General features: G+C 33.7%; 3 protein-coding genes across 3 annotated transcripts; all 3 read left to right on the top strand.

Annotated features, from left to right (window-relative positions):
- Positions 1–1,716: 1,716 nt before the first annotated feature.
- On the top strand, positions 1,717–2,583 carry LOC145213291 (uncharacterized). Its single transcript, XM_080081519.1, has 5 exons — positions 1,717–1,829; positions 1,888–1,970; positions 2,031–2,184; positions 2,249–2,331; positions 2,390–2,583. Exons 1-5 carry the CDS (start codon positions 1,717–1,719, stop codon positions 2,581–2,583), a joined length of 627 nt encoding a protein of 208 aa, XP_079937645.1.
- Positions 2,584–10,898: 8,315 nt separating this feature from the next.
- On the top strand, positions 10,899–15,000 carry LOC145213290 (uncharacterized). Its single transcript, XM_080081517.1, has 19 exons — positions 10,899–11,011; positions 11,069–11,151; positions 11,214–11,367; positions 11,428–11,510; positions 11,568–11,721; positions 11,782–11,864; positions 11,929–12,082; positions 12,144–12,226; positions 12,289–12,442; positions 12,520–12,602; positions 12,665–12,818; positions 12,876–12,958; positions 13,034–13,187; positions 13,744–13,826; positions 13,892–14,045; positions 14,106–14,188; positions 14,244–14,397; positions 14,464–14,546; positions 14,825–15,000. The coding sequence occupies exons 1-19, from the start codon at positions 10,899–10,901 to the stop codon at positions 14,998–15,000; spliced, it is 2,268 nt and encodes a 755-aa protein (XP_079937643.1).
- Positions 15,001–15,450: 450 nt separating this feature from the next.
- On the top strand, positions 15,451–16,509 carry LOC145213289 (uncharacterized). Its single transcript, XM_080081516.1, has 4 exons — positions 15,451–15,460; positions 15,511–15,624; positions 15,823–15,976; positions 16,404–16,509. The coding sequence occupies exons 1-4, from the start codon at positions 15,451–15,453 to the stop codon at positions 16,507–16,509; spliced, it is 384 nt and encodes a 127-aa protein (XP_079937642.1).
- Positions 16,510–17,277: the final 768 nt, after the last annotated feature.

Below are 17,277 nucleotides of genomic sequence, written 5' to 3'. Positions count from 1 at the left end.
TTATAGTGTGGTCATTTTTTCTCTCAGATATGCCTAGCACATGTCCGAGATATTATGGAATCCATACAATGGATTGTTTTAAGACTGTATGGAATATGGTTGGGTGTATTTCAGTAGGCCATGAATATCCTGATAATCTCACATCTGCTCAAATTGCTAACTTGTCATGGTTTGACTACAGGTGTGTAAAAATTTAAACTTCTCATTTTCGACGTGTTTTGTTGAGAATATAAATGATGTACTTTGTGAGGATCTGGTTAAGTGTATGCCTGACACATAAAAATATTGTGTGAAGCACAAAAATTTAGCTTACAATATAGGCTGTATGGAGGGAACCTCCGGTGTTCCATAACGTTTATTATGGCCTGCAATAACTGCCAAAGTAACTAGTTAGTGTTTATATTTGAGAACAGTATTGCCTCATTGATTTTGGCATTATTAACTGTGGATTGAACTTTTTTGTAGAATTTCTAGTTTACAATTTGCTTTACAACAGCATAACATTACCGTACTCTCACATATTCAATACTTTTTTAGAACTCTGTTTAATAAATTTAACAAAACGAGGACAGATTCGGATTTGGGAGTGTCTAAAGAACAACTGAACTGCTTCGGAATTGGTAAATCCTATTTATTATTGGGAGATTATTATGTTAACTTAAAAAGAACTTTGTAATTTTAGACATGCCAAGCACATGTCCAAGATATTGGGGAATTCATACTATAGCTTGTTTGAAAACTGTCTGGAAAATGGTTGGATGTTTACCAGAGGGACATGAGTTTCCTGATAATCTTACTTCTGCTCAAGTTTTTAACTTGTCGAGATTAAATTACACGTAACACATTTGTCACTGTTTTATTTGAATGATTTAGTTATTTACATGATTTTTGGTTTTGTTTCAGAACTTTATACGACCAATTCAACACCACTCGAACAAATTCTGACTTGAATATTCCACAAGAACAACTGAATTGCTTTGGAATTGGTTTGAATTTTTGTTTTATGGCATTTTTTTCTTTGTTTTTCTTCAATCTACCATTTTGCCATGTGGCCATAAAACATAAAAAAACGAAGCATTGTAGGTTGCTTGAAAAACAACTACATCAATCATTGATTTATTTTATTTTTATAATTGAACAAACACCTGTATTGCTAAAATTGAAGATTTCAAAAATTAATATAGACTATTTTTTAATTGTATTTTATTTACTGCTTTTTTGTTTCAACTTTTTAAACTTTGTCATATCTCTAGATTTTCCTGCCACCTGCCCAAGATTTTGGGGAATTCACACTGTTGACTGTTTGAAGACTTTATGGGATATGGTTGGATGTTTACCAGAGGGACATGAGTTTCCTGACAATCTGACAACAAACCAAACTTTTACATTGTTTCGGACGAATTATACGTAAATATTTTCATTATTGTTTTGCTGGTTTTATACCCAGTATCAAAACCTTTTTTTTGCAGAACTTTGTTGAATCAATTTAACACAACAAGAACAAAATCTGATTTAGGAAATTCTAAAGAACAACTAAACTGTTTTGGAATTGGTAAATGTTCTGTTTTATTTTTGACTTTCATGTGGTCATTTTGGCTTCATGTTGCATGATTTTAAGAAAGAAGGTTATAGCGATTCAGCATTGCCACTAAATATTTTTATGTGTTCTAAATAGATTTTCCGGCCACCTGTCCAAGATATTATGGAATTCAAACCATGGATTGTTTAAGAACGGTATGGGGCAATGTTGGATGTTTACCAGAGGGACATGAGTTTCCTGATAATCTTACATCAAATCAAACTTATGTTCTATCTTGGAAAAACTATACGTAAGGATTGGCATGCTAGTACAGCTATAATCAGATTTTATCTATTTTTTGTTTCCAGGACATTATTAAACCAATTCAATGAAACAAGAACAAAATCTGATTTGGGAGATTCTGCAGCACAACTCAACTGTTTTGGAATTGGTATTGTTTATATTCTTTTTATTTGGGTTTGTCATATTTTCATTTACAAATGTCACATAGATTTTCCTGCAACCTGTCCGAGATATTATGGAATTCAAACCATTGATTGTATGAAGACTTTGTGGGACATGGTAAAGTGTTTGCCTGGTGGACATCAGTATCCTGACAATCTAACATCTGCTGAAATTTATACCTTGTCTTGGACAAACTACACGTAATTTTAGAAGCAATACCTCAGTAGATATTGAAATACTTCAATCAGTTGTATATTTTTGCAGTGCTCTGCTGAATAAATTCAACACAACAAGGACTAAATCTGACTCAGGGGATTCTGCAGAACAACTAAACTGCTTTGGAATAGGTAAAGAACTTTACCTTGATAGCATGAACTTTCTTTATGCATATTTCTCATTTTACAGACTTTCCTGTTGAGTGTCCAACTTACTACGGCCTCCACACTGTGGACTGCTTAAAAGTAATTTGGAAAAATGTTGGTTGTTTGCCTGAAGGACATGAATACATGGACAACTTGACATCGGCACGAATATCATATCTATCAGCCACAAATTACTCGTATGTGCTGCTTTCAATGCCTTTGTTCTGTGCTAACTAAAATTTTTGTTATGATTCAAGGGGTGTGCCATTAATAAGAGTCAAATGCCATCATTTTAAATCTTGTCGTATTACAGGTGCACAGGTTTTGCATAGAGTTGAAAAACAACAGAAAATCTTTTTACGAAACAAACTAAGATAAAAATTGATAAACAGTTTAACTGTAAAAATGTAAAGATTTGCCAATTTAAAGACTAAAAGTTTTGCTGGGCTGGGCTTGATCAGAAAGTAGAAAAAACACTTTCAATTCTGGGTTTCGGTCTTTGTATTTTTCGACATCACTGCCACACCAAATTTTACTGTCAAAACCTATTTATTTCAGGGTATTTGTTATTTTTTGCCCATTAGTCTCATACACTTTTTTGTTTTTCAGAGGTGTACTAGAAATAATGAACACAACAAGAACCAAATCAGATTCTGGAATTTCAGCTGAACAACTGAACTGTTTTGGGATTGGTAAGGGATAGTAATTTTGCTTTGCTCTGTTTAAAGGAGTTTTGGTTTTACTTTCACCTTTACAATGTAGATTTTCCTCACACTTGTCCAAGATATTGGGGCATCCATACAGTTGACTGCTTGAGAACTTTATGGAATATGGTTGGATGTTTACCAGAGGGTCATCAATTTCCTGATAATTTGACGTCAAATCAGACTTATGTGCTGTACCGAACAAATTACACGTATGTGACCAAGTTTTAATACTATCGTTTGAAGTTTAGGATTTATTGTTGTTGTTCTGGATTTCTTGACCAATAAGCTGAAAAAAACGTGTTTAAGCCTAATACACCAGGCAATATTTATTTGTGTCATGACTGAAAAACAATACAATATTGTCGTTACTACTTTACATTGCAACTTGAAATGAATATGAACTGTTTTGTTTAAATTACACTACAAAGTTTGCTTTATGATGAACCAAGTTAAGCGTGCAATTTTCCTCTTTTACTTGTTATAGTTTTTAAACTTTATGCACAATAACTTTTGCAGAGCTTTACTGAAGCAATACAACACAACAAGAACTAACTCAGACCTTGGCAGTTCTGCAGATCAACTGAACTGTTTTGGCATTGGTAAAAACTGTCTATTAAAAAATAATATCAACGTTTACCAGTTCACTGCTTGTGTTAGACTTTCCTGCCACATGTCCAAGATATTATGGAATTCAAACCATGGATTGTTTAAGAACAGTTTGGAGCAATGTTGGATGTTTACCAGAGGGACATGAGTTTCCTGATAATCTTACATCAAATCAAACTTATGCATTGTCCTGGACAAATTACACGTAAATTATGGCAATGTTGTGAGTTGTACAAAATTTTTGTTATTTGTTTGTCTTTTAGAGCTCTGTTAAAGAAATTTAACACCACAAGAACAAATTCAGATCTTGGAATTTCAAAGGATCAACTTAACTGTTTTGGAATAGGTACATTGTCAAGCAAAATGCTTTGTATAGTATTTTATTATTATACAACTTTTTTAGATTTTCCTCACACTTGTCCAAGATACTATGGAATTCACACTGTTGATTGTTTGAAGACTTTATGGGATATGGTTGGCTGTATTCCAGAGGGCCATGAGTTTCCTGATAATCTCACAACAAATCAAACTTTTACTTTGTCTTGGACAAACTATACGTAAGCATTGGTGGTTTTGAAGGAAAATGATATAGTTTGATGTTTTTTTTTGGTTTCCAGTGCTTTGCTGAATCAGTTTAATGCAACAAGAACAAAATCAGATTTAGGAGATTCTGCAGAACAACTCAACTGTTTTGGAATTGGTAGGTTGTTTTTGGCCTTTGAATTATACCTTTTTTATTTATTTTGCTCTTTATTCAGATTTTCCTGCTACCTGTCCAAGATTTTATGGAATCCAAACCATAGATTGTATGAAGACATTATGGGATATGGTTGGATGTTTACCAGAGGGACATGAGTTTCCTGATAATCTTACATCCAATCAAACTTATACACTGTCTTGGACAAACTATACGTAATGTTTTTGATGTAATTGATTCATTTTTACTGTTTAAATGAGGTGCTTTACAGTGCATTGTTGAATAAATTCAACACAACAAGAATGAATTCTGACCTTGGAAATTCTTCTGAGCAACTAAATTGTTTTGGAATTGGTATTTTTGAGTAATAGAATAATATGTTTTAGATGTGGTTGTAATTGCATGTTTTGTCAAGATTTTCCACACACTTGTCCAAGATACTATGGAATTCAAACCATAGATTGTATGAAGACATTATGGAACATGGTTGGATGTTTGCCAGAGGGACATGAGTTTCCTGACAATCTTACATCAAATCAAACTTTTATATTGTCTTGGACAAATTATACGTAAGTGCTTTACCAAAGGTTGTATGTCAGGGCGTATAGTTTCTTCTGTATGACTTTGGGTTTGTTTGAAGGGCTTTATTGTCACAGTTCAATGCAACAAGAACAAAATCTGACTTGGGTGATTCTGCAGAACAACTGAATTGTTTTGGAATTGGTCAGTATCAGTTTAAGCATCTGGTATTGGTTTTAAGTATTGCTGCCCTTTTTAGATTTTCCTGCCACCTGTCCAAGATATTATGGAATTCAAACAATCGACTGTATGAAAACATTATGGGATATGGTTGGATGTTTACCAGAAGGACATGAGTTTCCTGATAATCTTACTTCTGCTCAAATAAATATATTTCATTGGACAAATTATACGTAGGTCTCTTGTTTTGTTTTCTGTAGGTTTTCTTTCCAGACCTAAATATTTTCTTATAGCATAAACTGCAAACAATTGTAAAATGGGTCAGTTTTGGTGATAGAGTTTAATAGTTGCTTTTTTAGTTTTCGATAATGTTAAAAATAGTTGCTATTGTAGTATCTGTCTTCATGATTTTTTTTACTGAGTGCTGCTTTTTAGATGCTAATTTAGTTGCGTATGTTACCTAATGTGATAGTGTTGCTTCAACTTTGAAACTGCTGACAATGCTTTGTCACATTTGTAATCTTTGTTAAGAGATAATGCCTACAGTGTTTTACTATAATTTGCAAAATTCAACAACCCCAATTAGATTTTTCATTCAAGTCATTTACTTGGAATGCTTTTAGTTTGCTGCTCTTTTCTTAAAATTGACTTTTCTGGTCTAGTATCTTGTCAGCCAAAAATGTTTAGGAATCACTGCTTTAAACTGTCTTACACATTTTTTTCCTTTTTTTAGAGCATTGTTGAACCAATTCAACACCACAAGAAAAAATTCAGATTTGGGAATATCAGCTGAACAACTGAACTGCTTTGGAATTGGTAAAATTTTATTTGCTTTTGTGTGAGTTTTTATAGTACATCTAAAATGTGCAGGATCGCTTGGTGCACCTAAGTACCACTTTAACATCGCTTGGTGCACATTATACCGTTTGGTACACATTATAGCAATATAAAGGTACACCAAGTGATGTTACAGTGCACTAAGTGATGTAAATGTGCACCAAGCGATATAAAGGTGCACCAAGCGATATTAAGATGCACCAAATGATGCAAAGGTGCACCAAGTGATATAAAGGTGCACCAAATGATGCAAAGGTGCACCAAGTGATATAAAGGTGCACCAAATGATGCAAAGGTGCACCAAGCGATATTAAGATGCACCAAATGATGCAAAGGTGCACCAAGTGATATAAAGGTGCACCAAGCGATATTAAGGTGCACCAAGCGATATTAAGATGCTGCAAATGATGCAAAGCTGCACCAAGTGGTATAAAGGTGCACCAAGTGATATAAAGGTGCACCAAGCGATATTAAGGTGCACCAAGCGATATTAAGATGCACCAAAGGATGCAAAGGTGCACCAAGCGATATTAAGATGCACCAAGTGGTATAAAGGTGCACCAAGCGATGCAAAGGTGCACCAAGTGATATAAAGGTGCACCAAGCGATATTAAGGTGCACCAAGCGATATTAAGATGCACCAAAGGATGCAAAGGTGCACCAAGTGGTATAAAGGTGCACCAAGCGATATTAAGATGCACCAAATGATGCAAAGGTGCACCAAGTGGTATAAAGGTGCACCAAGCGATGCAAAGGTGCACCAAGTGATATAAAGGTGCACCAAGCGATATAAAGGTGCACCAAGCGATATTAAGGTGCACCAAGCGATATTAAGATGCACCAAAGGATGCAAAGGTGCACCAAGTGGTATAAAGGTGCACCAAGCGATATTAAGATGCACCAAAGGATGCAAAGGTGCACCAAGTGATCCTGTATATTTTAGACGCACCCGAGTTTTGTACAAATTTCCTATCTTTTTTATTTTGCAGACTTACCTCACACCTGTCCGAGATATTGGGGAATTCACACAGTTGATTGTTTGAAAACTTTATGGGATATGGTTGGATGTATACCAGAAGGACATGAGTTTCCTGATAATCTCACATCAAATCAAACTTTTACACTGTCTTGGACAAACTACACGTATGTACAACATTTTTTTGCTGGTTGGGTGGTTTTTTAATTATATATGGTACATATTTTTTCAGAGCATTGTTAAACAAATTCAACACGACTAGAACAAATTCTGATTTGGGAAATTCAGCTGATCAACTTAATTGTTTTGGCATTGGTAAAGTTATGAATAACGTTATTATTATTTTTTAAATATGTTGAGCATTTTTAGACTTTCCTGGCACCTGTCCAAGATATTATGGAATACAAACAATAGATTGTATGAAAACTTTATGGGACATGGTTGGATGTTTACCAGAGGGACATGAGTTTCCTGATAATCTTACATCTGCTCAAATAAATATATTTCATTGGACAAACTATACGTAAAAATACTTTTAAATATAATCAAGGCTGTATTTAAGGTTTTCTATTTTTCAGTTCTTTGTTAAACCAATTCAACACAACAAGAACGAATTCAGATTTGGGAAATTCATCAGAACAGTTGAATTGTTTTGGAATCGGTACAACACATATTGCTGTTCATAGTTTTCATGTTTTATTGAAAACACATAGTTTTATTATGTTTCTAGATTTTCCTCACGATTGTCCAAGATATTATGGAATTCAAACCATGGATTGTTTGAAGACTTTATGGGACATGGTTGGATGTTTACCAGAAGGACATGAATATCCTGATAATCTGACATCAGCACAGATTTTTACACTTTCCTGGACAAACTATACGTATGTGTTTGTCAATTTTGATTTCATAGAATAGGAACAGCACATGTCTGACAGAAGGCACATTACAGGTGTTTTTCATCTCATACTAAGTGGGTTTCATGTTTATTTTGACTTTGGTATTGTGTAATTGAAAAAAAATACATTAATGGTGTTTATTTTGTCATCCTTTAAAGTTGTTCTGCTTCATGATTAATCAGTGCATTGACATGTTACATTCAAAAAGTTGCTTGTCCTTGTCAAAGACAATAGTTGTAAAAACAAAAATTCAAGGTCTCTGAATTTTGACTTATTGGTTTGGTAATAAAAATGGAAAACTTTGAAATTAAACTTTTCAAAAAGTTTTCAGTTTGTGCCATCGAACAGTTATTATTTTGCAACACAAATTTTACATTGTTTTGTGCTTTCCTATTTGTAGGTTGCCTGTTTTAACTTTGATTTAAATTCTGTGTTTTGGCATCGTTTTGGTTAAAAAATGTACATAAAAAAGGCATGAATTTTGTATTGCTAAAAATGTGTTTACACAGGGTTACAGGGTTCCCGCGGGCATGGAAAACCTGGAAAGGTTATGGAATTTAAATTTGTATTTTTAAGGCCTGGAAAAGTTTTGTAAAAAGCCAACATTTGCAAAAGTCCTTGAAAAAGTATGGAATTTGGCGCCTGTTTTACCCTGAAAATGCCAGATAGAGATAGGAATTTCAAATTACGTAGCGCATGTATATTCGTTGCAAGTATGGTAAATTGGCTGCATCTACCAAAGCCTCTTTGCTAGTTTTACTATGGGAATTGCTCGATTTTTTTCCAATAAGGTTATGGAAATTTGTTTTTTTTTCTTGAAAAGTTTTGGAAAAGTCATGGAATTTATAAACTAAAATTGTGCGGGAACCCTGTTTACACAACCTTTTTTCATCTCATAATTATTACACTATAACGAAGGCAAACTTTGATATGCAGATCTATTTTTATTGCAGGGCTTTGTTGAATCAATACAATGCCACAAGAACAAGTTCTGATTTGGGAAATTCAGCAGACCAGTTGAATTGCTTTGGAATAGGTACAAGTTGTATTTAATCTATCTAACTTACCTTATACCTGCACTAAATTAACTTTTAATGGCTTGCATAAGATTTTCCTGCCACTTGTCCGAGATATTATGGAATCCAAACCATAGATTGTATGAAAACATTATGGGATATGGTTGGATGTTTACCAGAGGGACATGAGTTTCCTGATAATCTTACATCCAATCAAACTTATGTTTTTTCATGGACAAATTACACGTAAATATCTCCCTCTTGTGTTTGCTATTTTGAGAGTTATTGACATAAAATTTGTTGTACAGCTCGTTGTTAAACCAATTTAACACCACAAGGAGGAATTCTGATCTGGGGGATTCAGCAGAACAACTAAATTGTTTTGGAATAGGTATACCTAGCTCGGTAAAGAATAAAAGTATTTTTTTGTGATTCATTGCTTATGTAGATTTTCCTGCTACATGCCCAAGATTTTATGGAATCCAAACCATAGATTGTATGAAAACATTATGGGACATGGTTGGATGTTTACCAGAGGGACATGAGTATCCTGATAATCTTACATCTGCTCAGATTTTTACTCTTTCTTGGACAAACTATACGTATGTATAACTTGAAATCTAGTGCAATATTAAGTGCATTTGTTTTTGTTTTGTTTTAGTGCTTTATTAAATCAATACAACTGGACAAGAACAAATTCTGATTTGGGAGATTCTGCTGACCAACTTAACTGTTTTGGAATTGGTATAATGTTTAAAACGTGTTGATGATTTGTGTATGTTTATGCTGTGTGTGTTTTTAGATTTTCCTGCCACCTGTCCAAGATACTATGGAATTCATACAATGGATTGTCTTAAAACTCTTTGGGATATGGTTGGTTGTATTCCAGAAGGACATGAGTTTCCTGATAATCTTACATCAAATCAAACTTTCACATTGTCATGGACAAACTATACGTAACTGAATAATTGTTGACATGTGCTATGTTCCTTGTCTAACAAAATGCCAGCAGCTTTCTCATTGTTTAGAGCTCTACTGAACCAATTTAACACAACAAGAAGAAATTCGGATGCTGGAATTTCAGCTGAACAACTGAATTGTTTTGGAATTGGTAATATTTTGGAATAAGTATTTTTGTGTAATTATTTTAAAATGTTTATGTCTAGATTTTCCTTACACTTGTCCAAGATTTTGGGGAATTCACACAATTGATTGTTTGAAGACTTTATGGGACATGGTTGGATGTTTACCAGAGGGACATGAGTTTCCTGATAATCTTACAACTAATCAAACTTTTGTGCTATCGTGGACAAACTATACGTAATTGGTTCTGTAATGTTTATTTTAGTGTAGGTTTTTCATGTTTTTTATGCTTCTGGCAGAGCTTTGTTGAATCAATTCAATGTGACCAGAACAAATTCTGATTTGGGAGATTCTGCAGAACAACTTAATTGTTTCGGCATTGGTATGTTCCTAATGTTTTTTCAACCTTATAAAAACAAAACTGAGAATGGAAAATATGTCCACATAACTGGGCGATTCAATGAAATTACAGGAAATATATATATTTTGCGTAACTTTCATCTTTAGTGAGTTTAAAACCACAGGCAAACAATATGAACAAAAATAATCAATAGTAAACAAAACACTATGTGTCTTGATGTTGTTTATTTTAAAGGTTATCAGTCTAATAAACACATAATTTTATACAAACAGATTTTCCAGCTACATGTCCAAGATATTATGGAATTCAAACCATAGATTGCATGAAAACTTTATGGGACATGGTTGGTTGTTTACCAGAGGGACATGAGTTTCCTGATAATCTTACATCTGCTCAAATTAACATATTTCATTGGACAAACTATACGTACTTGCACCATGTATTTTTTTTAATTAAAAAACTTACTAATACAGTTTTATTTAGGTCCTTATTAAATCAGTTCAATACTACAAGAATGAATTCTGATTTGGGCAATTCTGCAGAACAACTGAATTGCTTTGGGATTGGTAAAGCTTATAATTTAAGTTTGTGAAAACAGGTTAACCAAATCATTTTTTGCATGTTTTAAAGATTTTCCTGCCACTTGTCCAAGATATTATGGAATTCAAACCATGGATTGTTTAAGGACTTTATGGGACATGGTTGGATGCATTCCAGAAGGACATGAGTTTCCTGATAATTTGACATCAAATCAAACTTATGTTCTATCTTGGACAAACTATACGTTGGTTAAACATTTAATTTTGTAGTTATCTTGATTTTAATAAAAGCTGTTTTGCAGCGCTTTACTAAATCAGTTTAATACCACAAGGAGAAACTCTGATTTGGGATATTCTGCTGAACAATTAAACTGTTTTGGAGTTGGTAAGTTTTTCTGTATTTTGACTGTCATTGATTAAACTTTTTTTATGGGTAATTATACATAGATATGCCTGCTACCTGCCCAAGATATTGGGGCATACATACAATCGACTGTATGAAAACTTTATGGGACATGGTTGGATGTATACCAGAGGGACATGAGTTTCCTGATAATCTGACAACAAATCAAACTTATGTGTTGTCGTGGACAAACTATACGTAAGTTATTCAAAGGTCTTTATATATTTGTAAAATCTACCACCTCTTATTATTAAACAGGGCATTGTTAAATCAGTTTAACACAACAAGAAGAAATTCAGATGCTGGTATTTCTGTTGACCAACTTAATTGCTTTGGTATTGGTAAGTTTTGGGTCATTGGATCAGTATTTTACTTTCTTATAAATTGCATGTGCCTAGATTTTCCTCACACTTGTCCAAGATATTGGGGAATTCACACTGTTGACTGTTTGAAAACTTTATGGGATATGGTTGGTTGTATTCCAGAAGGACACGAGTTTCCTGATAATCTCACAACTAATCAAACTTTTACATTGTCCTGGACAAATTACACGTAGGTTCTTGGAAGACCAATAACTATGTCTTAAATTTATCGGCTGTTATTGTTGTACAGGGCATTGTTGAACCAGTTTAACGCCACACGAACACGTTCTGATTTGGGAAATTCAGCTGATCAACTTAATTGTTTTGGCATTGGTAAGTCATTTGTATTCCTTTTACAATTTAGTTCTGCCAACATTGTTTGTATTTTCTGAACAAGATTTTCCTGCTACATGTCCAAGATATTATGGAATACACACAATGGATTGTTTAAGGACTTTATGGGACATGGTTGGATGTATTCCAGAGGGACATGAGTTTCCTGACAATCTAACTTCAAATCAAACTTATGTTCTATCTTGGACAAACTACACGTAAACTATCCATGTTTTATTTATTCCCTCATATTTTTCATTCAAATATAACTGTTTGCAGAGCATTACTGAACCAGTTTAACACAACAAGGAAAAATTCTGATTCGGGTATTTCTGCCGAACAATTAAACTGTTTTGGAATTGGTAAAACCTGTCAATAATTTTCTTCATTTCGACCCCCTTTTCCTTATTTGATTTATTTCTAGATTTCCCTTACACGTGTCCAAGGTTTTGGGGAATTCACACAATGGATTGTTTGAGGACTTTGTGGGACATGGTTGGATGTTTACCAGAGGGACATGAGTTTCCTGATAATCTGACATCAAATCAAACTTTTACATTGTCCTGGACTAATTATACGTGAGCTGAAAGTCAAGTTCTTTTTTTGTGTCTTAGGTCAATTTGTGCCTGTAACTGACTTTTCTGTTGTGTTTTAGAGCATTATTAAAGCAATTCAATGTTACCCGGACACATTCAGATTTGGGAGATTCAGCTGAACAATTAAACTGTTTTGGAATCGGTATTTTATTAAAAATTCATTCCTCTTGTTCATGTGATTGATGGTGTTTTTCAATTGTGTAGACTTTCCTGCTACCTGTCCAAGATATTATGGAATTCAAACCATGGATTGTTTAAGGACTTTATGGGACATGGTTGGATGTTTACCAGAGGGACATGAGTTTCCTGATAATCTTACTTCTGCTCAAATTTTTACACTTTCATGGACAAACTATACGTGGGTTGTTCAGGCAAATTCTTTTCAAGTTTAGGATTCATTTTGTTTGATTTTTAGAGCATTATTGAATCAATTTAACACAACAAGAAGAAATTCAGATATGGGAGTTTCTGCTGAACAACTAAATTGTTTTGGAATTGGTATTTTGTTGGAATATTGTTTTTTTATGTGTTATAAATCATGTTATTTATCAAGACTTTGTGCTTTTTGTCAAGATTTTCCTCACACCTGTCCAAGATATTGGGGAATTCACACAATGGATTGTTTGAAGACTTTATGGGATATGGTTGGATGTTTACCAGAGGGACATGAGTTTCCTGATAATCTGACATCAAATCAAACTTTTATACTTTCATGGACAAACTATACGTAAGCAATCTGAATAACTTTTGTCTCCTAAATTTGTGCCAGGGGTGTCCAACACGTGGCACATGTGTCAAAAACAAAGCATTTGAAAATGGCACGCAAGCTTATGCACATTCAGGTGGTAAACAGCAGGATTTGTCAGGCAATTATTATTTTTTTATTGTTTCTTCTTGGCCTTTATTCTAAAATTAGTAAAGATATCAGTATCAAGGTTACACAAAGCTACTAATTAATTTGGTCGTTTTTTAGCCCCGTTGCAAACTATTTGTATCTTGTGTCGCATAAACGGAATGAAAGGTTTCTGGAGTATCAATAAACAAGTTTACTCGCATTGGACGACATATTTTTTTTAAATTTATTAGATTGAGCCCATACCGTTAAGACATGGTTTGGAAAACATACCAAACGTTGGCACGCAAGCATATTTCAAAACCAAAATTGGCACAGCGGTGTTTTCGAATTAGACACCCCTGATTAATGCTAACCATTTAAACTTAATCAATTGCATATTGTGAAACTACTCTCTAAAGAAAGAGTAATGTCAACTTGTTTTGTGCAGAGCTTTATTACGTCAATTCAATATCACAAGAACTAAGTCCGATTTAGGAGATTCTGCAGAACAACTCAACTGTTTTGGAATTGGTTTGTTGTTATATATGCTTTCATTAGTATTGTCACTGTTGAATTATTTTCTGCTATGCCTTTAGATTTTCCTTACGATTGTCCAAGATATTATGGAATTCAAACCATGGATTGTTTAAGAACTTTATGGGATATGGTTGGATGTTTACCAGAAGGACATGAATATCCTGATAATCTTACATCTGCTCAAATATATACTTTGTCATGGACAAACTATACGTAGGATCATAATTCTCTTTATTTAATGTTTACAATATTATGAATTGTCAAATGTTCCAGGGCTTTGTTGAATCAGTTCAACACCACAAGAAGAGATTCTGATTTGGGTGTTTCTGCTGAACAACTAAACTGTTTTGGAATAGGTATTATTTGAGGCTATTATGTTTTTTTGCTTTATTAATGTTTGTATTTGTTTAGATTTTCCTTCTACCTGTCCGAGATATTATGGAATCCAAACCATAGATTGTATGAAAACATTATGGAATATGGTTGGATGTTTACCAGAGGGACATGAGTTCCCTGACAATCTTACTTCAAATCGAACTTTTGAATTTCACTGGACAAACTACACGTAAGTATGTTTATTATGCATTTAAATACATAATGGTGATGTCTCAATTCTTTTATATTTGTACAGGTCTTTGCTGAGACAATTTAACATCACGAGAACAAATTCTGATTTGGGAAATTCATCTGAACAGTTAAACTGTTTTGGAATAGGTAGATTTTTTGATTTTTTTCAGGAAATATATTATGTTTATGTAAACGAGTATTGCTCTCCCAGCAGTTTTTATTGTAAATATTCGCTGGTTTGGTGTCCCTTACAAGATAATAGCCTTTATCAGGATAATAGGAAATGTCTTATATGCCATTATTCTGTAAAGATCCCTTGTATGCGACGCCAATCTGTCTGGAAGAGCACATACTCGTTTATTATGCCTGGGAGTGATAGCTAATTTACAGCTTTTTATCTTTCTTGGTTCTGATGTGTTGTTTAGACTTTCCTGATGAGTGTCCAAGATATTATGGAATCCACACAATTGATTGCATGAAACTTTTATGGAATTGGGTCGGTTGCCTACCAGAAGGACATGAATTTCCTGATAATCTAACTTCTGCTCAGATATTTACATTGTCATTGACAAATTATACGTATGTCCAACTTAGAGTATAGTGTGATACACAAATATTCTTAAATTTGTATGTTATTTAAGAGCTTTACTGAATCAATTCAACTGGACAAGAACAAATTCTGATTTGGGAGATTCTGCAGATCAACTGAACTGTTTCGGAATTGGTATGTGTGTTCCAAAGTTATGGATTTTTATGTACTGAGATATATCACTCATTACATATTATATAGATTTTCCTTATGAGTGTCCACGGTTTTATGGAATTCAAACCATGGATTGTTTGAAGAAAGTGTGGAAAAATGTTGGATGTTTACCAGAGGGTTATGAGTCTCCTGATAATCTTACATCTAACCGAACTTATGAGCTTTCATGGACCAACTACACGTAATTATTGATTGTTACTTTGTAGTAACTAAATTATTATTTTGTGGCAAGGGTCAGTGTACACTTGCCCATCAAAAGTTGTTACCGGGCCAAACACAAACAGCACAATGCAGGCTAGTAATAAGCAACAAAATGTGTGTTCCATTTAAGCACTGCAACATTTCAAGATGACCAAAAATTCCATGATTTATGTTACAGATCTTTGTTGAGTCAATTTAATACCACAAGGACTCTTTCTGACTTCAATGTTTCTGCAGAACAACTCAACTGTTTTGGAATTGGTAAAAAATTATATGAAACTTCTTGTAGCTCAATTTCAACTGAGGGTTTTAGTAAAAATCAGTCTGATTTTTTAGTTATGCAATGAACACAGAATGATTTTAACTGAAAGCTTTAGTTTAATATACGTTATCTGCAACTGGAATTCTTGGCAATGAGTATATTTTGTTGCAGCAGAGTAACACAGTAATTTTGTGTAGATCTTCCTGGTGATTGTCCTCGATACTGGGGTCTACATACTGTGGATTGTCTGATAACAGTTTGGCATATGGTGGATTGTTTGGATGTTGGTTATGATTATCCATTGAATCTCAGCAATACATCTGTGTATGCATTATCTCGCATGAACTACAGGTATTGCATTTAAGACTTTTGGATATTACACACTTGATGATTCTGTTTTCTTTTAACTAACTAACAAACAAATCTTGCTGTTTGTTTTTAACTTAACTGCAATAACAATTATCTTAATATTTACCAGTAAAAATCAGGAATTTTTTTTTGAAACAACATTGCTATTTCCAGATCAGTCTTGTATGTTGGTTGTTGCACAATAATGAATCCTTACGTTCAAAATCCTACATTTTTTCTAGTTATAATGGCATTGCAAATGATTGTTATATGTTATGACAAAGTTTTGTGAGTTTATAACAGTTTAATTTTAACTGCTGTGAATTGTTGTAACATTTGCCTGTTATCTCCTGAAACTGTTTGTTTTGCTGTTTTGTATTGTTAAACTTTTTGAATAGTGCTTATTGTACTTTTTGTTTTGATTCAACAGCTTTCTACTTTATTCTTTCAACACAAGCAGATACAATGCAGATGCTGCAAGTGTGCCTGACCAACTTGCCTGCTTTGGAATGGGTAAATTAGATGTTATTGCTTGAAGTGCTGAAAAGTTCCTCGTGCTGATCAGTATTTTAATATGTGCCAACCTATAAAATGTAAACAGTGGAAGACTTTAGGTTGTGTATAGTTTAAAACAGTTTACAACAACTATATCTAACTCGTTTTTTGGTCCAAAGTCTTTTGCTTTTTTGGTTTTGGTTGCTGTTGTTATAACAGTCTGCTTTTCTTCCAGAGCCGTCCAAATCGCTTATTAACCCCTTTTTCATTGAAAAGGTCACCAGGGGGAGCTGGTAGCCACCTTAAGAGTCACTGATCGAAACTTAAGCCTAAGCAAAACTTTTAATTTTTCAGTGTACTTTACAAACTGCTCGACATACTACTGGAATCTGACAGTGGATTGTTTGAGTTTTGTTTGGCATCGAGTGATCAGATGCTCTGATCGTGGTCATGGTTATCCTGCATCAATTAATGACACAGGACTTATGCAGTACTATGGCTTTAATCAGAGGTTGGTCATTAAACCCATTATTACGGTAGATGTCTGTTTGATGTGATAATCTGACTTATACAATCAGTCCTGACATAATGTATTGATCTAGTCTAGTGTTTCTTTAACTTTTTAAATTACCACAATTATCAGCCTGTGCCATTGATAGTAACATGGAAAAGTCAGTCAATAATTTTCTGGATAATGTAAAAGAAACTGACTATTTTTTTATTTGGGGGCACAGTTTGAGTACTACTGATCTAACAGTGATAGCCTTTTCTAGTAGACTCCTTTACTTGTTAAAGTTCTTGATTGGTTT

Source organism: Phallusia mammillata, chromosome 2, assembly GCF_965637545.1.
Source record: "Phallusia mammillata chromosome 2, kaPhaMamm4.hap1.1, whole genome shotgun sequence".
NCBI lineage: Eukaryota > Metazoa > Chordata > Ascidiacea > Phlebobranchia > Ascidiidae > Phallusia > Phallusia mammillata.
This window is presented reverse-complemented; position numbering and strand designations above follow the sequence as displayed.

Bases quoted from the DNA above. Each gene is read 5' to 3' on its own strand.
- LOC145213291 (XM_080081519.1), top strand. From the start codon at position 1,717: ATGGATTGTTTAAGAACGGTATGGGGCAATGTTGGATGTTTACCAGAG. The intron at 1,830-1,887 runs GTAAGGATTGGC...TTTTGTTTCCAG, and splicing joins CTATCTTGGAAAAACTATAC to GACATTATTAAACCAATTCA. The intron at 1,971-2,030 runs GTATTGTTTATA...AATGTCACATAG, and splicing joins ACTCAACTGTTTTGGAATTG to ATTTTCCTGCAACCTGTCCG.
- LOC145213290 (XM_080081517.1), top strand. From the start codon at position 10,899: ATGGATTGTTTAAGGACTTTATGGGACATGGTTGGATGCATTCCAGAA. The intron at 12,959-13,033 runs GTATTTTGTTGG...CTTTTTGTCAAG, and splicing joins ACTAAATTGTTTTGGAATTG to ATTTTCCTCACACCTGTCCA. The intron at 13,827-13,891 runs GTTTGTTGTTAT...CTATGCCTTTAG, and splicing joins ACTCAACTGTTTTGGAATTG to ATTTTCCTTACGATTGTCCA.
- LOC145213289 (XM_080081516.1), top strand. The intron at 15,625-15,822 runs GTAAAAAATTAT...AATTTTGTGTAG, and splicing joins ACTCAACTGTTTTGGAATTG to ATCTTCCTGGTGATTGTCCT. The intron at 15,977-16,403 runs GTATTGCATTTA...TTGATTCAACAG, and splicing joins TTATCTCGCATGAACTACAG to CTTTCTACTTTATTCTTTCA.